The sequence below is a fragment of the Perissodus microlepis genome, chromosome 4 (genome assembly GCF_051167445.1).
Source record: "Perissodus microlepis isolate ML-2025 ecotype Zambia chromosome 4, ASM5116744v1, whole genome shotgun sequence".
Classification (NCBI taxonomy): domain Eukaryota; kingdom Metazoa; phylum Chordata; class Actinopteri; order Cichliformes; family Cichlidae; genus Perissodus; species Perissodus microlepis.
In genome coordinates, this window is record NC_140464.1 from 7,604,470 (window position 1) to 7,630,180 (window position 25,711).

Consider the following 25,711-nt stretch of genomic DNA (forward strand, 5'->3'; position numbering starts at 1 on the left):
CAAAACATGTATTTAAATAACAAACTTTTAATTGCATAGTTGGGCTGCCTGTCTGCTAGAAAGGTTTGGAGCAGATGAATAATTTGCATGCTTACATAGACATCTACACTTAAATATTTAGTAGACTATGCAAGATCAAGAGCAAGATCATCTTAAAGACAGGAAGACAGAGACATGCATGAGAAGCACACATTTGATTGCCCTTGTGCAAAAGATTAGACTTGTGGAATTGATTGTTGTCAATAAGTTATCTTTACATACAGTGATAAAATGCACACAGTAGCAAAGTGTTTTGAACATGCCGTGGGATGTGTTGTTTTCAGTGCTTTCGATAACGTTGGAATTTTCGTTTCTTTTGTGATGCACAGAGCGAATGTTGTGCATCAGATGACACTGATGCACCTCTGGTCCCTTCATATAAACGTAAAGATTATTCTGAGCCAGTGAACCAGTCTTTTCAGAGCAACGTCTCAGCAGTTCCTCTCTGCGGATGCACTATTGCATAAAAACAGCAAAAAATAAATAAACTGAACCAAGATTTAATGATAGGATTAGGCCCCATTCTCTTACCAGCATGAAAAATAAAATGGTTTGCTTTTACTCCCGTGTTAAAAATAAATGAAAGTTTTGTAACTAAAATGTGTTATAGAGGAGAAAGAACCAGGAAATAAAAGCCTAATTTTTAAAAATTCAACTGCTTCAAAAGCCTTATTTTCAATGTGACGACGAGAAATTCTTTTTATTTTGTGATTTTAATTTGACAGCTTTAGACCAGGAGAGGTGAATCAATCTCTCTGCATTGCTGTTATCAAGCCTATTGACACCAACGTTATTGAAGGGTATGAGAATCAAAGCTCTTGCTGCTGGACATGAAACAAAAATGAAAGTGAACAATAAACTGTTTTTTTGATACACAGTCATCAAAATCATTCAAGGAGCATCTTTTAAAGAAAAAAAAAAAAGGTAGTTACAGCGAACGGCATATTTAAATTCACAATAATTCCTTTAGTCAGTTCAAAAGACTTAAAACAAACACTGCATGGTTCACAGCAATGATTCTGATCTCATTTTCTGTTAGATTTGAATCTTTCACAGGGTTCAAAAAGGGTCAAAAAACTTGTAAAGACAAATCCAAATCATTTTAATTTGCTTCCTTCACAAACCTTCATTTCAGTGTAAAGAAAGAAATGTATTCTGTGTTGTTTTGTTGATGTAAGAGCCTGAGTCCAGGAGAGATGAATCAGCCGCTCTTCGTTACTATAATCACGCCTGCTGACACCAAGGGTACAACTGATGAGAAAACAAAATCGAGGCTGTTGCTGTTGGATGTGAGTGCCGTCACGGCTGCGTTATAACAGCACCGTCTCTCCTTGTCCTCAGTGAGAAACCAAGTTTGCGTTGCCAAGGAAACCTCGGCCAAATTGCAGACAATGACTGAGCAGAGGGAGCCATTTTGTTTCAATAACTGCTCTTGCTTTGGGCAAGTTTGTCATTAGGATCATTTCTTATGTTATAATTAATATGTGATAACAAACAGTTCATCACAAAGCTGCATGCATGTTTTCACACATTCGAACACAGCGCAAACATGCCTGCTTGACTTGAGTTTTTGCACTAGTGCACACGCGACAGTTTGTGTGAGGTAGAGGGGAAGGCAGACAAAGTGAGAAATTGTTGAATATGCATTGCCTGTCATGTGGGAGGTTTAAGAGCTGTTTTTAGTCAATGGCTTTGTCACATAGTAGCAACCCACAGGTGTTAAAAAGTGTCCAACATGATGATGCATCCATTTTCCCTGCATACTTGCAGCCATGCGCTCACATCAATGTTTAACCAATGCTACTGTAGTAAACATAGTAATTTCCCCTTCTGTTGCAGTAATACATAGTGAGGGGAAAAAGTAGCAATAAGTGTCTGTTTTAATGATATTGTACACCCATATTTTGATAATGAGAGAAGACAAAATTAGTTCATACAGGCTGGTTACAAATGTTTCCAGTCAAAGAAACATTGTGGCCAATGAGGAGAACGGTACCTGTTTCTCAATCCCATGAGAACAAACTCCTGATCCTCCATCACAAGACTCCTGAGCTGTGCCAGAACCCCTTACTGCACCCCATCTCGATTCGCAAATACACACACACAGACACACACGGACACACACATTGATACATGCACAGATCACAAAGGAGAGAGGAGCGGGGCCATAGCTTTGAACAGCTCTTAATGGCTGCTGGCATCTGCTAATCTTCACAAATATGCCAAGATTAAAATATTAACCTCTTATTAACCTAGTGCTTTTGCTTGTGTTCCTGAATTATAAGTCTTCCCTTTATATCTATTTCTTTTAACTAAAATAATGTTTCTTGGCAGGAGCAGAGTGTGAATTCATGTTAATTTAGAACCAGCCACAAACACTTATCCATTTGCTCAGGGAAGCAAAAAGCAGCTTAAGTACATTTTTGTTGCTAATTACATTTCTTCTCCTGAAGATTCAATTGAATTGTTTACACTCGGCGATTAGGAAATGTCAAAAAGCATCCACCTATCTGTTGTGTTCTTCCCTCTCCCCCTCTCCGGAGAAGCTGGATAAACAGTGGGGTTTTTGTCTTTCCCTGAATCCGTACATTCTAACATTCTGGCACAAATTGCACTTGGCTTCCACAATATGAGTTAGGAGTGAAGAGGAATTTTCCCCAAAACACAGTGGAATCCAAACTGACACTGAGGCCACTATTATTGCTCCACACCCAGAGTTCACCAGCAGGGGAGGGTGGGGACATGAGAAATATTTTTCAGATTTATAAAAATAAATAAAATATCCGCGTCGAGTGTCAATCAACTTTAAAGCCATATCCTTGTCAGTGTTTTGTGTTACTTGCCCAAATGAAGATCATCTTACACGTCACGGTGTTACTCAATTGTATGAGTCAGTCTGTGATTTCAGGTGTTAGTATGGGGACGGATGGAGGCCGTACGGTTACTGTCAACACCAGAAGATGACTAGTCCCTGGTCCTTGTTTCTTTTTCTGGGATTTCTTCACAGAAGGACTCATGTCCTCCTTAACCTATCATTAGTGGCTAACAAAGAATGAAATACAGGAATCTCTTGTTACCCAGACTCACCATGGCAGGGTTACAATCTCAACAAGTTGAACCAAATAAACTTGTTGAGATTATTGCTGTTCTTTTCAGCTCTATAATTGACTTCAGATACAACTCCTGTAATGACAAAAGGAGCTGTGGCTGGCTGTTGTTAATGTGTACTTTTGAGGTATTATGCAAACTCTGCGTTTTCTGGAATGACTGTTCTAGTGTGCATACATGCACTGTGGGCTTGAAGAGCAGTTTAATGTGCTCTCTCTAATGTTGAAATTCTGTGTTTCATACAGGAAATCCACTTTTAGTTACTGTGAGTGAATTTAAAAAAAACAAAAAAAAACAAAACCCCATCCCTTGCACATATGTGATGGTGGCCCCTGTAATTTCCTGAGTAATGATTCTCACATAGCACTAACATAAAAACAGTCACAGCACAGACCAAATAATAATATGCATGTAAAGGTATAGACATAACCTTCTTTTCCTGTCGCAAAATGAAACACAAGCTGGCGTGCACTTATTCTGTTTTGCCACACAGATACGATCACACAAACAGGTGTCCTGAAAAAGGTTTCACATACACCTGTGACTGTATGTGGTGGTTGGGATGAGGGTAGATGGGGTCATTTGTCAACGGCTACAGCAATGAGAGCGCGAACAAGCAACGTGATTGGTGGGTTAGGTTGGAGGTTGCCCTGGTTTCTCTTTCCTATCTGTGCAGCTGATCTGCCTGCCGGCAATGCCAGGCCCAGGGAACGCAGAGACGGTTCAACCACGCAGCCCAGATTCCCGCTTAGTGGTCAGAGTGAATTAGCATTTGCTAAACTAGGGTACGACCTCCTGCGCACACAGACTGGAAAGAAGAGGAAGGGAAATCATTTATAAAGACACAGACTTTTGTAATCACTCCAAGGAGCAACAAATCTGTGAGAGACAGAGATGTAAGTACGCATGAGCTAATGCTTAAACAGCAAGGGACTTTGTTAGCTGGTAAATAATTAATGAGAACAGTAATCTGTGAGGGAGTCCTGGGAGGAAAAAATTACACTGAAATAAGAATCTTTCTTGGAATCATACAACATCCCCCCCAAAAAACCCCAAAACAACAACACACATTTTGCCAGTCCCATCTGCAGTCAACTGTGCACTGGTGGCTTACACATATGCCTTAGGCATTGCCTGAAGGTTTGACAGCAGTCATGAAGATCTATACCAGGATATGGTTCTCATTTACCAAACCCGAGAGATCCAGCCACCTGTTTCACTCACTAAGCATTCAGAGATCACTGACAGTACACTTGCAATACTGAGGTGCATATAGAACACCCCCCCCCCCCACACACACACACACAAAAAAGGAAAAGTTGTAATTATTTCGGATACCCAAGTTCCCCAAGTCCTTTCAATGTGCTATGTAGAGAACTGTCCGACAGCTGCTTCTAAAGCAGGACAAGTATGAAAGCAATTAAAAATAACATACCGTCACATTAGTTGTTTGCAGAGGCATGAGGGATTCAAAGGTAAAAAAAATGGTCTAAGAAACTTTCAGTTGTTTCATTATTGCTTTCACAATTCACACGGAGCAATGGAGATTAAAAGAATGCTTTCAAGCTGAAATTTACATGAGTAGAAATTACTTCCAGGACCATCAGCTCTACAGATTACCATTAACAAGGATTTAACTCCTCAGCTGTGACTGCTGTCCCCCATCACAGTCAAGACTGTATTTCACCAACACACAGCAGCTGGAAGCATCTCACTTCAACTCTTGCCAGCTAATCCTCAGTGTAACCCTGGCGTAAGGCTATCCTATACACTCCAGGAAGATGCAGCTGCAGCAGCCACCATAATTGGTCGCTGAGAAAAATAAAATCCAAAACACGAACCTCAAACTTTATGAGCCGAGATAATTGATAACATATGATGGAGACCAAAGCACCTTACAGTGCTATTAGTGTGCAGAGTATTTTTTTTTTTAAGCAGTGAAAGATTGAGCTGGAAATCCAGGCATTCATGGGGGACAGGGCTGAAGCACAGAAGCAGAATCCTCACCTACAGCGCCACCTAATTCTTATTATGCATTCTACATCTCCAACACAATGCGTGACACCTAATGCTGGACCGCAGTCAGTCATAAATAAAACAGAGGTAGACATCATGTTTGGAAGCAGTGGAGCCCCATATGTATGCAGGAATGTGTAGTGTGGGTGTGGTGGGGGGCGACGACTGGCCAGGGTTCATAAACATTACGGCCAGTTCAGGGAGAGGTCAGAGGAAAGGCAGTTGGCTGGGTACAGTGAAAAACCCACGAGATGCATCCTAATGCTGCTAAACTTCGTCCCCACCCAAGCCCTCTGGGGAAAACAAAAGGGGAAACGTGCGTACGTTCCCCGATGACGAGGACTAGAGCACGGATATGGAGAGGTCAAGCAGAGGGAGCAGAGGTTACGGAGTGCCGGAGGGGGAGGAGGACAACGGAGGATGCAGATGTGAAATGCAGTGGAGTAGAGAGGCACGATGGGAGGAAATACAAAAAGCCATTGTTTGGAGAGAAAGGACAGGAGCGGACCCACGAGAGAAGCAGCTGAGGACTATTCACCAGAGTTTACTTACATGCACATAAAGGCCTGACTGACAGACAGAGTCTAAACACCAGGCAGGCATTCCTATCTGGTCACCTGATCCTGATGGGTTAAGGTCACCATACATTTGAGGAAATGTTGCTCTTCATGCTGATGTGACATTACCAGAAAACATGGAGACACAAAAGCATCCATCCCTGAAGACACTCACAACAAAGTTCAGCAGGTTATTCCCATGAACATCTGTCACTGCTTTCCATCAGCAAGAGCATTAAAATTTATCACCACCATTAATGCAACTTTTCACAAAATGAGGTTGAAAATGACCTGGGAGAAATTTGGAGTAAAACTAATGAATAAATTATTTTTATAGGGAAAATAGAGGCCAAAATATAAAAAAAATAAATGCTGGCCTTCATTACACTCAAATACTTGTTGAATCCTTTTTTATTTCTACAGAATGATAAAAAATTTTGGCATGTATGGTGTGAACTTTTTTCCAGCTTTTTAAGTGAGACCTGGCAAAAATCTTTTTAGGAGCCACTGATTTAAAGCAACCAGCTGCGAAGGGTTATGTTATTATTTCTGACATTAACCTTTACTTCAGTTTCATACGATCTTTAAATCTTGAAATTTGGCAGCACGGTGGTTAGCACTGTTGCCTCACAGCAAGAAGGTCCTGAGTTCAGCTCCACCATCAGGCCGGGGTCTTTCTGTGTGGAGTTTGCATGTTCTCCCCATGTTCACATGGGTTCTCTCTGGTTACTCCGGCTTCCTCCCACAGTCCAAAGACATGCAATTAGTGGAGATAAGTTAATTGGAAATTCTAAATTGCCCATAGATGTGAATGTGAGTCTAAATGGTTGTCTGCATCTGTGTGTTAGCCCTGCGACAGACTGGCGACCTGTCCAGGGTGTGCCCTGCCTCTCGTCCAAGATAGCTGGGATAGGCTCCAGCCCCACCACCACCCCGAAAAGGATAAGAAGCTGAGAATGGATGGATTCTGTGAAATTTCACATGCACAGTTTAACAATTAGAATGACCCTCATGTCATTATAATAAACATATAGTGAGTTAGAATAGCATAAAAAAATCCCCCATCCAAAAGTATACAAACTTACCTACCAGTATTTCTTCAGCTCATTCATCAGGTCTTAAAATAAAGTGGAACGATTACAAGTTAACCATTTAAGAGCCAGATTATTTCTTGAAAGGGACCAATACTTTTTTTAATGACATAATTTTCTCTATATTGTAAATCCATTCTAGAAGAGGAGATCCCGCTTCTGTTGGTCTTCCAGGATTCTGTTACTTGTCCCCTGACTTAAAGATTTTTTTTTTACATTTTATTCTTCTTATCCAAACTATGATATACATCAATGTTAGTAACCTTTATATAAGAAAAACTCCAAAATCTGTCAAAAATGATATGATTAGATGTTCATTATTAGGAATTATTGTTCAACTAAAAGTTTTAGGACCTTCAGGGACGCTTTAAATATAATTTAATTAATCATTTTCCAAAGCGATTAATTAGCAGATTAGATTCTTATAAGAAAAAAAAGAAAAACAGTCAGTCAGAGGATGAACCCTCAAGGATTTACTAGAAAGACATGAAGGTGAGGAATGAAAAAAATACTCAAACAAAGAGTCTATTTGGTAAAAAGCTGTCGATCTTGGCCTTCAATAAAAAGAAAAAATAACCAGTTTATATCGTAGTTACAACTGCACTTTGTCACTGAGGTTGAAAAACCAATCACTGCCTGTGCTACTCCTGGGTTATGTGGCCCAGTTAATCTCATCTTAAAGCTCACTATATTATCTTTGCTCAACATAAACCAATGTTGCAAGAATGTGGTGTTGTGCAGGCATGTCTTACACACAAGATCACTGTTGTTTGTTTGGGTGCACTTCCACATGCGCCCAGCAATTGCAAAATTTTGAGACACTCTAATGAGTCTAATGTAAATCCCTTTGCCTATTTATGCTAGTCAAATGGGTGGAGCTGTGAGAAAGGTTTAGCTGTAACTCACTATTGTGTCATAACTTCATAGGATAAAAGATGCATGTAACTTGGAATTGCATATCGATTAATTTCACCTGCGGAAACAGATGATAACAAACACCAGCACTAACAAATGATGTTAAAAAAGAAATATCTTCTCAAAGATACTACAAATAATAAGAGTGCCTTGCTGAGTATGAACAATATGGAAAGTCCAACTAAGAGTCATAACCCCTGCCCCCTCCATGTCAAAATGAAACCAGGGATATTTGAGTTGTGATGTGCTCAGAACTCCATCATGTGATGTGCTTAATCATGGACTGCAAAAAGGGGTCACAGGTAAACATTGCTTCAGTGTTAGCCAAAAAGGGGAACCATCGCCTTAGATCACTTTACTATAAAGCGAGAAGCAATGCCTGTGTTAGCAGTTAAGTTGTTTATTATCTAAAAATAAAGTGGCAATTGTTTTGTCTATAAACATGTTAGAAAGTACTGAAAGTTTCCCATGATCATCAAATCACTTTCTTTTTCTGTCAGAAATTCTAGAAATTTCATTTACAATAACATGAATGACATAAAAGCAACAAGTCTTTATGTGCAAGTTAAACTTTCATTTAGTAAAAGGCTTTAGACTAATATGTACTGGCACTGGTTTATGAAGTATTTTTTGGTTGGTTTCATTTTTTTAAATTTTACTTTTCATACCACTTTTTATTTTTTATATATTTATAAAAATAGTGCGTATTCATAAAGCTTGTCTCTCTTACTCTGGGCCAGAAATTTCAGCTTCCGCACACTTACATACAGCAAATTGTTCAGTTTCATTACTGTCTGAGTGGAAGAGCACAGTGGTGCAGTGGTTTGCACGGTTACCTCACAGCAACAAGGTCCTGTGTTTGAATCCATAAGCCTGCTGGCTTGTGGCTTTTTGCATGGTGTTTGTGTGTTCTCCCTGTGTCTGCGAGAGTTCTCTTGGTTACTCCGGTTTCCATTGACGGTTGAAAGACAAGCCTGTTAGGTCTTAATTTGAAATAACCAGTTGCACTGGAATGGTGGAATACATTTTGTAAGGAACATAAGCACCCCTGGCTTCAATCTCCTTCTTGTTATTGGAAAACAGACTTGAAAGAACAGCGCAGATAGGTCTGTAGACACTCACAGTCTTACCCCACCCCCATCTCTCTTTGACCCTGTCACAGCAGACACCTTTGATCACACTAATCAGAGAACATCAGGAACAATTTTGACAGACTCAGGGTGGGACCCACACACACACACACACTTTGAGCCACGCAGCCGATGATGATGTTAAGAGAAGGATGCACGCAGCTCTCACGCTCTAACACCTTATTCAGAAAAGGCACTACTAATATACACACTGCTAGCTTTCAGAGCGGTGCAGCAGGACGTACACTATTTGCAATGATTATTTACACATGCAAGGAATGACAGAGCGCTGGCAAGACTGTTCAGCAAATATTTTTGTCATAGCCTCAGCAATGTGCTTTTACAATCCTGATGTCCGGACAGCTGGCGAGCCAAGATTGGCAGCCTGCCCTGAGAAACCAGAGATGCCGCATCAACCAAACCAGCAGGGAAATGTGTCTTACACCACACCACACAGCATTCCTCTCATCGGCAACACACTCTGCACAGGAACCCTTGGGCTATACAGTTTTTGTATTCACAGGGATGAATTGCATCAACTAGATGATATGATTAATGCAAACATTTGGGATTCCTCTGTAGACCACCAGTTCCACAACTATGAGCATGTTAGCTGTCATTCAGCTCGGGGCATATCGCAGTTTAGCTTACAAATTCATTCTTTTTTCAGTGTTAATGTCAAGGGATGCATTCACCTGGCAGTCAGCATCCCAAAAGTCTCAGGTTTCTTAGCAATCCTCACCCACAAACTGCTCCCAAAGCTGAGGGATCCCTTTCTTGCTCCCTCTACACAATTAAAGTGGGAATAAGACAAAAAGTGAGAAATGTGCAGTGGTAGACAGCAGAAAAGGGGAAGGGAGAATGAGAGAGCGTCTTATTTTGGCTAGTGTTCTTCAGTTCTCTCCAGCTGGCCTGATTGTGTAAACAGAGCAGAATTAAATGCTCTCAAGCTTTGTGGATCACACCCCAAAACAGGTGCTTTTACTCCCTCAATCCCCATCTCTCTCCCTCCCACCCACTCGCTCTGAACGTTGACCGTTTACACTCCAGGTGGCAGGTGCTCTTGTATTAGTGGAGTCCTAGAGAGAGTAAAACACTGAGCCATATCTCATACAGATGAAGTCTGGGACCTTTTCCATTGGCTATAATTCATAAAGAAAAATGCATAAACAGGGCACGCAGAGAAGGAGAAAGTCAAGAAGTGAAAGTGCCAAAGGGTGTTTTCTTTAGTCTGTAATACCAGCTTTGTATCTTTGATTTGTGTTCTTCTGATGAACTGAAAAATGGTCTCTTTAACTCTATTAAAGAGGTTGATATAAACACAGTTTAGTACACAATCACAGAGATGGTGCAAACTAAGATGAAACTGACAAATAGCTGTAGGATTACATTTATTTACATATGACCTTTTTGGAATGCAGGCAATTATTCAAAGCTCCAAGCACAGTGGTTGAAGTAACAATCCCTTTTATCAATGTATCTTCAACCTATGCCTGGCAGAAAACAAGGAGTCTGTGTGTTCCACATGCGCATAAAAATGTCTCTATATTTTTGAAAACTGGTTTCTGCTTAGTTTTTACCTGCAGCCGCATGGACGAGCACGCTCTGGTTGGGTCGCAGGTTGCCAAAGTCAAACAGCATCATGTAGGCGGTGATGTAGTTGACAGGCAGGGCTGCTGCCTCCTCAAAACTCATCCCCTCTGGGATTAGGAAGGTGTGGTTTGCTGGCACCACTGCTACCTCCTGCCACAGCCCAAAGCGGTTCAGCACCATAACCTTATCACCAACCTGAAACAAAGAGCACAGCAAGACATGGGTGGAAAGAAATTGTAAATTCAGTTCTTGTAACCCGGGGGCCAGAGCTTGTTAGGGGGTAAATGAATAGTGATTATAGACGGTCTGATTACATTACATGCACATATTAAGTTAACACGTGAACAATTTATTTTCTTAACGAATCTGCATTAAAAATAATTAGGGATTATGGATGCAGAGAAAACAAGAGAGTGAATTAGCATCATGGACAATACTTTTAACAGCAAACTAAAGGTATAGATGAATGGAATGTAGGCTAAAATGAATGGATAAATCACTGAAATGGTTACAAGTTTTCCAGTGCAACTTGCAGCTCTACAAATGACTGGAACATGCAGAATTAAAATAAGACCCCATTTAAAATTCATTTAATTGAACACATTTGCATTATTGATGAGTGGTGTTGATGAGGGGATTTTTGAGTTCATCCCACCTGACAAAAAAGATTGACACCAAAGTCCTAAAGCACTGGAAAATCAGTAAGATATCCGTTTCCCACTAAAACATATCAGAATCCCATGGACCACCTTACAATGATGTTAGCCAGGGAAAAACCTCTCCTTTCTGTCTCTGGGTCAATATTGTATCAACTGCAGAATGACACATTACAGTAATGTATGTATAACAGATTTTTTAAACAATTTTCTTAAATAAGGTCTAAATTCTGCAATACTTTAACCGACTGAGTTCTTGAGATGAACTCGTTTCACTGCTGGAGGCGCTGGTCTGTTCATCTCCTGCTATCTTTATCTCATAGTCCTTAGTGTCGTGTGAATGATGCAATCCACGGAACAGAAATAGTTAGACTAAGGTTTATTTTTATTTTATAGCAACACACACAAAAATGCGGCCACCTCGGTCACCAAACTCAAACACTTTGCTTTTAAAGTGTGGAAGCAAAGAAGGAAAGCGATAAACTAGAGCAGAATAAGAATAGTAACCAGAGCTGCGCCGAGTTTATAAAGGAAGAAAAACGGTGATGCAGTTAAAGAAAAAGAAGAAAAAAAAAAGATTTGAAGTGGTTAACTGCTTGCATGAAAAGATTTTGTTAGCTTTAAAAACCAACATGCATCGTATTAAAACATGAGAAAGAATTAAAGTATTAAATGCGATCAGGAAATAACACTCAAGAAGGGGAAAAAACCAAACAATCACTACATCATAAGTGCCCTCTTGGCTCTTAATATGAGAAAACATGTGAGAAGCATTTAATAATTTTGCCAGTGTACTGGTTTAGAACAACTTTGGTCCCAGGTGCAATGTGTGTTTCATATCCTAATCACCATCTTGTCCTTTTACTGCTCTCAGACTATCCTTATCAAAGCAGGATCCTCCAATTCGCAAAAGTCTCTTTCCACAAGAATTAGCCATGATATTACCCCCCCTCCCCCAGCGGGCTAACTAACCAATCAGGAGAACTCAGTCGAGGGACACAAGAAACAACGACAACTGTAGTATTATAAATCTTTTCCTGTTTTCTTCCTCCCCCCTATCCACAGCTCCTGACATAGCTCACCCTCCCACCTCGTTTCCACTCTCCCCACTTTTTCTCTTCCCTTCTTTCTCTTTCACTTCCTGACTCCTTTTCCTCTTACAACTATAGAATGTCTTCCTTCCCCTTCTCCAGTCCCGCGTCTCATCCTGTCTGTGACTTCTTTGACATCCCCTCTTTCATCACCAGTTCTTCATCCTCTGTTGTCTCTTTCTGTCTTAACCATCCCTTTTCTTCTTTCCCTTGTGAGGAGTGTCCCATATCACCTCTTCCTCATCAGTGAGACAGGACAATGGGGCCCATCTTCTCCCCTGGCTTCTCTCCACCCATCACAGTCCCTGCCAGATTCTTCCCCATGGCTGAGCATAAGACAAGCTCTCGCCTCCTGGGAACAAACCCTCTCCACCCGGGCTTCTCTAATGGTCTGGAGGGAGCCATGCGCCTCGCTGTCTATCCATTCCAATTAGAGAGATCTCCCTCTCTCTCTCTCTTTTCATACCCTCATCTTTCTGTCTAAAGGCTGAGTCATTTGGTATATTTCAGAGTATACTATCACTTTTTTACCACGGGCTACTTCCCTTGGCTTGCTGACAGCTCTCTCACATTTCCATCTCCTTGTCTTTTCTTACCGCTGGGATCTTCAAATTCATCAACCTCTGTGATTTAATTGGGGGTGCAGTGTGGTACAAATCGATACGCGGGGGAGTTCAGGCGTTTACAGGAAACAAACATGACTCACAAATGCATTTGCAGCCATTCTTCCATGCCCATGTAAAGCATGTGAGTTACTGTCAGTCACACAGAAGCTGCGTAGGAACATTCAAGGCCAAATAAATCAGCCTTGTGACACTTCTGTTACAACATCTTCACAGTGTGACAAACGCATGGCCTCTTCTTGCACTTCCTTTCTCTGCCTTCATGCTGCATCAGATGTAGTTAGGGTGAGGAGTGCAGGCACCCTGAACAAAGACATTGTATATGAATGGACTTAATCAGATGGTGATTCAATTTTGGGGTATGCAAGCCTCCAAGTCAGCTGCTTTGAGGCTTGGAGCTTTGATGATGTAGGCAAAAAAATTATCAAGTTAAAAAAAAAAAAAAAAAAGGTTGAACAAAGTCAGGTTCAGGCGAAAGATAAAGGCTAAACATAACACCCACACAGCTCTTGTGACTCCTGTGAATAAAATTAAAGCATACATATTTCTGCTGCATCAGTAGGCGTTAGGTTTAACATGGAGTTTGTATGGTGTTAAGGCCACACCCAGCTCCCATCCAGCAAACTACGTGATGGTCTGCAAGCTGTTTTTTGCTTTTTGCACTCACTTGCTGCATCTCTATATTTTATCTATCATCTTTTTTCCCTCAGATGAATTAATAAAGTCTAGCTGTTCACCTTTAGAAATTTCCAGAAGAGAAAGGAAAGCACACGTTACAAGCTCAAGAAGAAAATAGAGAAAGCTGTTCTTTAGAAAGCCAGCAACTGTTACAAGGCCAGAATAAGTGAAGGCAGCACGACAGAGCAAGTCGCCGATAGCCCAGCAGTCATAGACAGAATTAAGAGATTATATGAAAGGAAAAAAAAGCTATAGATAAAGGCAGGGGAGGATTGATGGAGGAAATACCAGACTGACAATGTGGCCCAGGGAGGTAATTGAAAACATATGAGTGAGATCCTCACCGAAGGAGAACATTTTTAAAGCTGGTCTGATGTAAAAAAACAAACAAAAAACAAAACATTAAAAACCCCCCGCTGATGTTTAGTGTCACGGGAGCTTCGGGGTGATTCATGATTTTTCTGATCTTACTCAGTGTTTTACTTTTCCCCACATTTGCCTGCTAGGGTTATTTCAGGTGACTCAACTCCTGTAATACTTCAGTCAACTTATAGTTCTTTGAAGGGAAAGTTACTGACAGACAATGGAGGAGAAAAAAAATCAATAAAAGGAGGTCAAGATAGAGGAAAAACCAGCATACGGTACTGTTTGATCCATGCACTGATTTGAGTTTCAAAACAAATATTGTTTAATCTTTGAACATAATCTAAAAATGTTTAATAGCCTTTATCTATACTTCAAGAATTTTAGTAAACTACAATAAAGAGCTGAGAGCTCTAAACCATAACTTTACAGTTTATTACTTTAATGAATAATTACATGTCCTTGCTGCATATCCTTACTTAAGTTTCTTATAACAGGACATCAGTGTTCTTGCAATTCCCCTACTTCTTGCACCACATGTGTATGTGAATACTGTCCTATTCAGCATTTTAACAAACTTCCTGAAGATGAATCCTGACCAGATGTCATTAATTGCTATGGGTGTCTTAGTCAGGGTGGCCCATAGCTAGATAAACCTTAACTCTCTCCTTGGGCAGACAAACACCAAAAACCCATTCACACACCCGCAACAGAGTCTAAATACAAAACCACCTGTTTAAACACCACAACACTTTTAAAGTCATGCTTTGAAGTGAGAAATTTAGAATCCCACGAGTCTTTGCACTCGCCAAAGGGGGGAGAAAGTGTAGAAGCATTAAACAGACTCAAAAAACACTACTGTACACAGTTTTTTGTATTTTAAAGCAGTTCTCATGCATTTCAGAAATTAACCTAAAGCATTGCATATCTAATATGCTATATCAATGTTTTGGAAATATGAAATAAAACGGATTTCACTCTACTTAACCACTGTTTATCTTACTTTATTTAATTAAGAAGCAATATATTATTGCCTTTATGTATTAGATATGGGAAGAAAAACACTCAGACACTCCCACTGTTGAATGTCTTTGTGTGCATATGTCTATCTGGGAGAGATACAGGGCAGACAAATAATGCAGCAGTGGGTGATGAGCCACCCAAAAATTCTGTGCCATCAGGGGTCAGCACATTCCATGTGAGTCAGCTGCCAAAAGATTGCAGTGATCTCTATCCATTAGGAAGATTGTCTCCTAATTCTATAAGCTAAAGGCCGCAAGGGGATGTAGGAGCGTATCGATAGGCTGTGTGTTTCTATGTGTGCTTTGTGACCTTTAAATCAAATCAACATCCCTGACAATGTGGAAAGGAGCAATGAAGTATTCTCGAAACACAGGGGTCTTCGCTTTCTATGATGTCTGGCTGCTGTAAGTTCACCCATCACCAATCATTTAATTAACCCTATTAATGTTATCCTGCAATAGATTAGCCATCCATCTAGGGATCCACACCTTACAGACGTATGTGCCACTCCCTGTCAGATGGACTGATTCTGCACTTGCATCACATGGTGTTGTCCACAGATATTAACTGGACGATGTGAGAAAATCTGGTACTAGTACAACAAGCAGCGTGAGTCATCATTGGCTGCTTTGTAACGTTTGGGTTCTTTTTTTTTGTTTAACAACCTTTAAAAGGCGTTACCGTGGTGATGCCATGCTGCTAGGAGACAAGACATAGATTCATATGGCTCATCGTGCAATTTAAGACAGACACCAATAATCCTGCTGCCATCACAACGCATCGTTCTTTGTGGATGACCATCAAGGTGGAAGGGGCTTCAATATTCTGTTTAATTTACTTAATTGTCTGAGAGCGCACTGGTTTGAACTTTTGATGTTGAAACACTGGGTTAAAGAGATCTCTGAGCACAGGACATATGATTCGATATCTGTTGGAACATAGTGCGACTGATTCAGTTTCTCACACCATGCTGTCTGTTGCGTCGCGCCTCGCCCTTTCCATTCGTGTGTGCGCCATCGTCGCTCCCGGTAACAAAAGGCGTCGGTGACTTCGGTCTCCGCCACCGGTGTCAAGTCATAATATTTACTGTGACAGCGTTCCATATTCTACAAAATAAAATGCCTATTAATTAGCCTAACATTTTGCAAGTAGAGCCATGTTTGTATACCCATTAGCCACTCCTTTAAATTATTTTCCATCACAAAGTGAACAAAGTGCTCGTTTTCTCACACCTAATTGCTTCCTTCTTTTTCTTAACAAAATATGATAGGCTAATAAACACATGAACGCGTTAGTAGCTTTAATTCTGAAGGCAGAACACACTCATTTCCGGTCTTGTCCACGGTGTCTCCAGCTAACTTGACGCAACACGCCGCACCATGGCGCACATCAAAGCGCAGCATAGCGTAGGTGCAGCAAGGATGGAAGGCATCCCACAGATTACATGTGTTTATATAGATTTAGACTTTCAACATGAATGTTTGGTGTGAACAGAGAATCCTTCTCAATCTCAGCAACTAGTTTGTACTTGAAGTTGCTCAATCTAAGTGCGCACTGGTAGCGCAATTCGAAAACCGGGGAGACAAGAGGGGCGACGCCTCTGTTGGCCGCATTGTGCACAACTTGCCTCATTAACACACTTTCGGCTTCTTCAACAGAGATGAAAAATCAACATGAGCACATTGACATGCTTTATTGCTTTTCACGTTAAGACAACAAGTGCCATCTGCTTTCTACGCAGAAGTGAATGAATGGATGTGAAACCACATTAGCTCAATATTAAACCAAAAACTCGATTTATATTATCCCCGTATTTTGTATGAATTGCCCTGCAATCGATTGATGACGTTAAATTGATTTAATCGTGGAAATGGAAACCCGACCGCTACTTTTTTCCAGCGAAGCGAGAAAAGCCTGACACGCCCATGCCCAGATGTAACAGTTCAGCCCCAAACTGAATGAAATACATATCACCAAAACATTAAAACAAGCACAGCAAGTTTTTTATATGACACAGTAAAAGAAAGAAAAGGCAACAGCTAGTTTGTGCTTACTTTTCTGTCTGTTACTTCCTCCCCTACAGCCTCCACCACCCCGGAGCACTCCATTCCCGGGGTAACCGGCGGGGACGGCAGCCGGTCGTACAGCCCCTGTCTGGCCATCAAGTCGGCGAAGTTCAGTCCGCATGCCTTGACCCGAACCAGGACCTCACCAGCCTTGAGTGTCGGCTTGCCTTTCTTCACCTGCAGCTTGACTTTATCATACCCCCCGTAGCCGGTGAGCACCAGAGCGCGGTAGGTGAAGGTCTCCTCTTCAGGGACCTTCTCGGTGGTCGCCGCCGGGGTGGCCGCTGCCTCTGCGGCGGCGGCGGGTGGGGACTCCGTCTTGGGTGGCTCGGTTTTGGGCTCCTCGGTAGGTTTGGTTTCCTGCTTTTGGTCCACGGCGTTTTGCTGCTGAGCAGGTGCGTCTTCTCCAGACATTGTGCAGACAGTGATGAGCCTAGAAAATCACTTGGAGGTTTTTTTTTGACTTCTTGTGCTTTTGTTGCCGTGGACGGGCTTGCTGCTTTCAGTCAGATGCTTGACTTGCAAGTAAAAGAAAATGTGAGGGACAGAGCTCCTTTTTCAGCAGTCTAGCATGGAGACGCGACCCGTGCAAAGTGGGCTGATCAGTGGCCAGTGGTTGTCAACGCCGCGCTCTGACAGAGAGTGTGAGTGGGACGAGACATAGGCAGTCTGGAAAACACGGAGTGCTGATGAAGCTTGGGGATTGGCTTTTGTGACTGGGTGGATTTGGCTGTCTGTCTTAGACTATAGAATGAGCCTATATTGCATTAAGCAGAGGGATGATTTACAAAAATGTCAATTAAGACTGAAAGGCAAGTAAAGCAATCCTTGGAAAAACGTTCAAGCCTGCTATTCCTGCAAATCCTCTTAAGAATATTAAGGTGCTGTGGTTAAAGGAAAAAGTAGCTTTAAAAATAGAAAAGCACTTCAAAGAAAGCTGCAGTTAAAGATTAATACAAGATTAACTACACCGTGTGACACAAAAATGCCATCATAGGCTCAGTAGGCTTTTCATTTTAGGCACTGAATTATATAAACATGTTTATTTAATATTTCTTTCAGCAGGAATGTGTTGGCTGTTTACTGCAGCCTGTTTAACAGTGAGGTTTGTGGAACACCAGGAGCCACAGGAAACGTCTGTTTATGCTGCCTATTCTGCAGTAGGATTTGCAGGAACTTTGGACCTGCTTACTGCTCATTGTTGTAACTTCCCTGCACAGACAGCTCAGAAAAAAATATGAGCTTGTGTTGAGGTCAAGCCAGTGTTTTTAATGAAACGATATAACCTGCTTTGTATTATCCTTCCACAGCAAGGAGGACCCAGAGCCACGGGGCAGGATGACTTTTCCAAAAGTGGAACACTGGCACTCATAACATTCCCAGCTTTACTGTGAATATTATTCGCTGTATAATTTTAGAATTTTGTAGAAGCTTGTTGCGAACAAAAACATACAGCAAGTGGCACATGTAGCTGCTTATATTTTGTCCCAAACAGAAACAAGAGGACATTTCCACTCATCAGCTCAATGCCTTTAGAGTTGAGGGCCTAGCCCAGTGTTCAGAGAGCTGTGACCACAAGAGGAGTGGTGAGACACCTTGTGGCTGTAAAGTGCCACTCAGCACAAACTCAGCAATCAATATCCCACAGCAGTGTAATGATGTAGGATGCAGGCATTATTGATCTGTCACTTTGACACAATGTTATAAGGCAGATGTCTATTCTTTCCCAACAGCACCGAGCCACTCTGTACATCGCTATGTTCAGGTTTCTCACATCTGAGAGGCCTTTCTTCACTTTAACTCTGACAAGTCAGGAAAATGGCTTCATGTACCAGTGATAAAGGGGCTTTGAAAACATGTCCATCACAGAATAGGCTTGCAATTAAAGGAAAGTAGGACCAAAGATGTACTGGACACCTGGTGTAGTGTGGAGACTTTCTCTATTGTCTAAGTAGGTTACTGAATGCACTATGTTGCTCGGTGGTGTAATTCAGCCTGAATAAACTGCCAGAAAATAATAGACCGAGTCTGCAGGGAGTCTGGCTAGTCTCTGAGGATGTGTGTGTGTGAACTACAAACACACACATATTTTCATTTCCATTAAAACTGGGCAAATTGTGGGACTAATAACAACTCTATGAGAAAAAATATCAGTGAGAGCTCACTTAAACCCTCCACGTGGCTGTCAGCGTGAATTATTACGGCAAATGTATGAAATGAATACCGTTGTGTGGCTATGGTGACTTATCAGCTTATTGGTGAAAACATAAAGGTGCATAAATGTTTTTACCTTGTTAATACACAGAAGTAGTTTTTTTCCTGTATGGTTTGGTGACATTATCCTTGAGGAGGAATACAAATCATTTTCAGAGGTGGCTTCTTGCTTAATCTGTGGTTTCAGCCCTCTTTGCTTATGAACCCTATCATTAAGATAAGGTTCATAAGCAAATATTTTTGACAGTGGATTGTGAAAAGTTAAACTGTTACTTTGAATTTATCCTACTCTGGCTGTATCATATCGATTCTCTTCAGGGACTTGAAGAGTAAAATTCTTTTCACTATTTAAGATTTTATCTTGACCAGTTCAAACCCCAAGAATCAGAATCTCCGTGACAGACCTATGATCTGTGCAATTTCTGTGACGGGAGGAGGTCAAGAAGCTGATTGTGCTAAAAAGTGTATGTGTGTGCCTTAAACCATTAGATCCACCCAACACTTTTTGATCTTAGCATTACAGGTACAACTGCCACAAAGGCTGACCTGGAGGGAGGTTCGAAATGCGAGTATTTCAAAGCAAAAAGGGAATACGGTTCAGTTCTTATGTTGGGTTTGAAATAAAATGCAGACTGTAATAATTTCACTGTAAAGCCTTCAGTCTCAATCAGTTGTACCTGGCATGTTTACAGAAACTGAAAGCTTGGAAATAAGATGATCACCCACTGGGCATTTATAAATTGGTTATAGTTTGGTGTCGAATGATCCACTGCCATATCTGCACTATTAATCCATGGGTGTAATGAATTTGCTGGCTGAGTAGACTGTCAAGCATCTCTTAGCATTTAGCAGTATTCAGCACAGTCATAATGATAAACTGGCAATGGCAGGTAAAGCAGACTGAACCTTCAACATTACGGTGAATGCAAATCTCCCACTTTTTACTGCAAACACTTTTAGGCAAATAAATGCAATGTGGGTAATGTGAGTGGTTTATGCATTCTGCAGAGTAAGTAAGGCTGTCTCTTTTTCTTGTGTGAGGTATTGTTTCCCTCGTGTTCAGCTATTTTAACAAACCAGGTCTCCAGTTCCCTTAACAGAGGTATGCTGTTTAAGTAAAATTAAACTCCATGAAATCTTTAGATATAGTTATTAAAATGTACACGAGTTTTCTTAAACTGATAATGATCTTGAAAACATCCTAAATTTCTGCATGCTACAGGTCTTTGGTCCCCGAGTAAAACAAAACAAAAGCCTGCTTTAATAATGAATGAATACTGCCACCTGCTGCTCTAATGACTCCAACATGAAGCATTTACTTTTTTAAAGATTCATTTCACTCAAATTAATTGAAATAAATATACATAATACACAAGGCAAAAACAAATTGTACAATTCTAACAAGTTTGAAAGTCAATATTTGGTATGAGCATCTTTATTCTTCAGCACAGCCTGAACTCTCTTTCTCGTCATTTCTTTTTTCAGGAATAGTTCTCCAGGCCTCTTGAAGGACATTCAAAGCTGTTCTTTGGATGTTGGATGTCTTTTGCTCTGTTCTCTCTCAAGATGAGGTCCAAGCTCTCGGAAAGCCAATCCATTGTTTGTTTTTCTGTTCAGGTATGCTTTTAACAGCACTGCTTTCTCCTGACTTCTTTCATACATATTGATGATAATTTGAATGAAAATGTTCAAATATGGATTGATAAGACCGTAAGGCCTGATGTCACTGATTTTCAATCCAGTTCCTGTGTATGTTGGCATATTTCAACCTTTCTTCCTGTTTCTCTTCCTTAGGAATGGCTTCTTGACAGCCACTCGTCTATTGACACCATTTCTAATGAGGCTTCTGAAAACTGAAGAGCCACATGCATCTCTCAGGTCCTGTGTTTGGTCTTTGCTGAATTCTTTCCTGTTTCTTTAGGACACGAGATTTAGATACTTTTGAAATGCTGTAGATAGTTTTTTAGGCCTGCTACTTCTTCTTTTATTCCTTATTTGTCCAGTTTCCTCAGTTTCTTAAGGACGATTTGCACACTATGCAGAGATGTTCTAAGTTTTCAGCTAATAGCTCTTGGGGAATTGCCTTGGTGGTGCAAAACTGTCAAATTGTATTATCTTTCTCATTTTTTATAGATTCAACTAAGAAAAAGGCATCAAATCGTAATTTTGCAAAAAACAAAAAACAAAAAACAGTTTGTAACAAATTGCCTAAAGAGACAATTTGAAATGGATCCTTTGTTTTTTTGTTATGTTTAGACAAAACACTGATTCATTCCATGACATCCCAAACAAAAGCAACACACACACACACACACACACACACACACACACACACACACACACACACACACACACACACACACACACACACACACACACACACATGTTAGACTGGTAAAGTTAGAGCAAACAGTTACAGAAGGCCTGTAACCAAAATAACATATAAACCCTGGCAGAATACTTTCAACATATTGTTGTGGTATGATACATAGTAATGAAACATGGTACCACAAATGTTAATATTTAGCTCAGATGTGCATAAGCAAGTTATCCAATGTAGAATGCAGAGGAAGGCAAAATGAACAAAAACGATGGTAAAGCAAGACAGGAAATGAAAATATTGCACAAAAAGCAATATCAACAAAAGATGGATACAAGGTAATCAAACAGATCATCTGACAAAAGCAAAGATACTCTGAATTTACCCAGATTACATTTTTTGAGCTTTTCATATGTTTTAGGGCCTTGTTTTTTCAGCACTTACTTCCACCTTTATAATATATCAGTATTATCCCTATATTACCATATTCTATATTCTAATCTTCCCCAGATGTATTTATTATTAAGACTTATGTCTGATTTTTAATCTCTTTAATTAATTTATATAATTGCTTATTACTGCAAATCATTGTAATTTTATTAATGTTTTATGCAGTTTTAATTATTGGCCTATTACTCATCTGTGAAGCACTGAACTGCACTAAGATTCATCAAATGTGCTATAGAAAATAAGATTTGATTGAGTAATTGGTACTGATGTTTTCTGTCTCAGAACTCAAGCAATTCTTCAATGCCCAGAAAAATCATCACTCATCAATTTATCCTGTATTGGTATTTTTGCAAATGATATCGTTGAACACTGAGTGGTAGCTGCAGTCAGACAGTCAAAGCCCTCATAATCAAGACCACAAATAGTTAAATAGTTAATATTTTAAACACGATTGTAAGCATTTCCTTGATTTTTTCTCCCACGTTTTACAGGCTGTGACTAGAATAGAATCTACCTAGCTACCACACTAGGTTTACTGATGTAGACCCAGTGTAAAAATACTTTTATGATGCTTTTATCAAAATCATAGATAAACATGTGCCCTCTCACAAATTTAGAGAAAAAAGCTGAGACAATCCTTATTTTTTTCTGTTCCATCTCCTCACCGAGAGAGATGCCGCCCGTGCCAGAAAAGCTAAATCTGAGGCACACTGGCTGATTTTTAGACAGCTCGGAAACTCTTAAACCTCTTTAATTAAAAAAGGCCTAATCAGAATTCTACCTCAAAAACCACTGAACACCGTAATGATCCCAACTCCTTTTGGAAAATAATAAAACTTTGTACAGCGATGTAACCACAGACGAGATGTCAGCTCTTAAAGATTCAGGTAATTTAGGTGAAAAATGTGATATTCTAAAGTGCTTCAATGAACTTTTTTTTAAAATCTACATCCAGGATTAGAACAATTTATTGAACAGAGGCATCTGTCTGCTCATAATCCTATTCTGATTTATTTCTACAAACAAACGTTTTGAGTAGTTTAAAGTCGCTTATTGCTGCATATTTTTGTTTTCTTAATTCTCGATATGTCTAATCTCTTATTGGCTTGTCCTTAATCTGTGAAACATTTTGAACTGCACTAACCTGCATTAAAGATGCTAAACAAATAAAGTGTGATTGATTGATTAAGTTTCAGGTAACTTGTATTGGCTTATACGCTTATGACTTGGGGTCACTGCTGTTGTATAGCCCACATTTATATGAGCTGACACTTTTTTTTCGTCCACAAGGAGGCGGTGTAGGTCTTCAAACAACCAGAGCTGAGTCAAGCGCTGTGTCTTGGCACGTGGTACCGCGTCATTTCATTATCTCATTCACAAAAACATTAACTCCCCTGCGGGGCACGCACTTCTAAGGAATATCAACTAATTGAAGGGCTGCAAGAGCCATAAAACAGCCCATTCACCTCTAACTACTTAATTTGATGGACTATTTTATCATGGTATGCTGCATTTATTGTATCACCATTAAAAGGTCATGTTGGCATTAAATCGAGGGGCACAATGTCCTGAGCATTTATGCAGCTTTGCCAACAGTGAAATAAGGTTTTACATTTGGTAATTATCATAAGACAAACAGCTATCCCTCCTAAAAATACCTAAAAAGCAAATATTACATAACAAACATTTAATAATGTATATTCTCAAAGACACATTAGGGCTAATAAAACCATGTAAATCTTAATGGGAAATTGGAACTTACCCCTTTAACTTTTTCACATTATAGTTATAGCTCTATATTTAAAATGATGATAAACACATCCATAAGTTTAAGCCTATTTACAATAATTTATTAGCAAAAAGTATAATTCCTCCCCTGAAGCTGGTCAGTAAGTAAATCAAAACCCATCACAAAACGTTACTGAGCAGGCTTTGAATTTTTCTTATTACGTATTTATTCATTTTATATTAAATAGGCCTTTTTTTTTTAAAAAAAAAAGGGAAAAGGCAGATTTAAGCAGATGCTCCAATTTTATGTTAAACGCGTTTCATCATGAAATATCACACAGTTAAGTTAATAAAGACATGATACTGAGTCCTTATTAACTTTGAGATAATTAGCTGTAGTCTAGTAGTGTTAGTCATAACCCTAGTGATATCATTTTTGTGGACTTAATTAGGTTTCTGATGCAACAGAATACAATCACTGCAGGGATAAAATAGCACTGATTGGTTTCCATGAACACTGGGTCGCTTTTTCAGTGAAATCATACAAGAGAAAAACAAACCCTGTGAACCATTTGTACAGTTGGACCTTAATTTCTAATAATAATAAGAGCAGCATACAACATGTGAACGATGTGGCTCAGATGTGGAAAATGAGGAAGGCGTGGCCAGTAACCAAAGTAGCGGAGTTTCCAGGGTGGGCTGTGTGCGTCCTGCTCGCAGATACGGGAGCGGACGAGTCAGACGGAGTGTGTCAGTGGGACCGGGGCACTGCGCGTCGGACAGCAGAAGCTGGATAAAGCGCACCGGCTCTGCGCATGTATTTGCTAATTTTTCTTCAAAGTGTTGAATTCCGCTGCGCCTCTTATCGGATGCTGAATGCAACACCTTTCCGTGTCAAGAATACACGTCTGACGGACAAACCATGGACAGTCTAGGGAGCCGTTGCAAGATTGTGGTGGTCGGGGATACGCAATGTGGGAAAACTGCGCTCCTGCACGTTTTTGCCAAGGACTGCTACCCAGAGGTAGGTCCAGCTATTAAAAAAAAGTCTAAACTTCGGTCTTTCTGTAGAGGAGGGAACCGCGGAGTTTATGAATAACTACAGCACCGTCATTTAAATGTAACGCTCTACTCGGCAGCTCAGTTTCAGCACTAATCCGGCAGGTTACATCCACCTGTCTAAACACACTAATGCCCAAAGAAGAGAAGGAGAAAAAACTGTAGAGCAGACATGAAATAAAGGACTGTAAAATGACTAAATGAACTGTAGTGTCTCCAATACAGACTACAAAACTTTAAGGCTTTGTCTTTGCTGTGTTTCTAAACATAATATCTCCGAAAGCATTTGTGGCAGCCCAGCTGTGAAATGTGTCTGCCTTTATTTTATTTGTCAGCTGCATCGTTTTCAAATGTCATACTCTCAGCAGTCTAATCACAGTCACTATAAACAGAGGCTTATTATGCCCCTTTTCATCGGGTAACTAAAATAAATCTTTTATTTTCAGAACTATGTGCCCACAGTGTTTGAAAACTACACAGCGAGTTTTGAAATAGAGAAGCACCGGATTGAACTGAATATGTGGGACACGTCAGGTAAGACTATTTCACGTCTCTGTCTGTGCTGTGTCTTAGAGGCTGACATCAAATCAATCGTCTCCTAGCCCTGCCGTGGTGTCTGTCCCTGGGTGCGACAGGGTGGCACTGCCTCCAACTCCCTCTCCAACTTTTTCAGCAGTCATCTCTTTGACAAATTGCTTTGACCTAGCCAACTCGAGATGTCTTTTGTTTTTAGACGTTTTTTGTTTGTTTGTTTGTTTTTTAACTCAGGACATCTGCTAGTGCTGGAAACTTTGGTGCCAGCCATGTCTCTCTGTGTCTTGTGTGTGCATTCTTTCATGAGTTGTCCACTGTGTGTGGCTGCCTCTTCTCATGATCTGGCTCAGGGTCAGGCAACTGTGGGGAGGAGAAAGGGGTTATGGCGTGGATAATTCAGACAGGATGGGCCTGAAGGGACCAGTAACTGCTATAACCATTTAAGAGTTTTCCTCAG

At 40.4% G+C, this 25,711-nt stretch overlaps 2 protein-coding genes across 2 annotated transcripts in view; one reads left to right on the forward strand and one right to left on the reverse strand.

The window, feature by feature from the left end:
- The window catches only part of vat1 (vesicle amine transport 1), a 30,745-nt gene extending 13,161 nt beyond the window's left edge, over positions 1 to 17,584 (reverse strand). The window contains exons 1-2 of the mRNA XM_084925360.1: positions 16,938 to 17,584; positions 10,437 to 10,644 (exon numbers count right to left, since the gene is read on the reverse strand). Coding sequence (XP_084781486.1) covers positions 10,437 to 10,644; positions 16,938 to 17,363 — 634 coding nt within the window. The 5' untranslated portion in view covers positions 17,364 to 17,584. The remainder of the gene's footprint in view (positions 1 to 10,436; positions 10,645 to 16,937) is intronic.
- Positions 17,585 to 24,327: 6,743 nt separating this feature from the next.
- Positions 24,328 to 25,711, forward strand: part of rnd2 (Rho family GTPase 2) — a 32,573-nt gene continuing 31,189 nt past the window's right edge. Inside the window, exons 1-2 of the mRNA XM_084925361.1 lie at positions 24,328 to 24,685; positions 25,167 to 25,254. Coding sequence (XP_084781487.1) covers positions 24,584 to 24,685; positions 25,167 to 25,254 — 190 coding nt within the window. The 5' untranslated portion in view covers positions 24,328 to 24,583. The remainder of the gene's footprint in view (positions 24,686 to 25,166; positions 25,255 to 25,711) is intronic.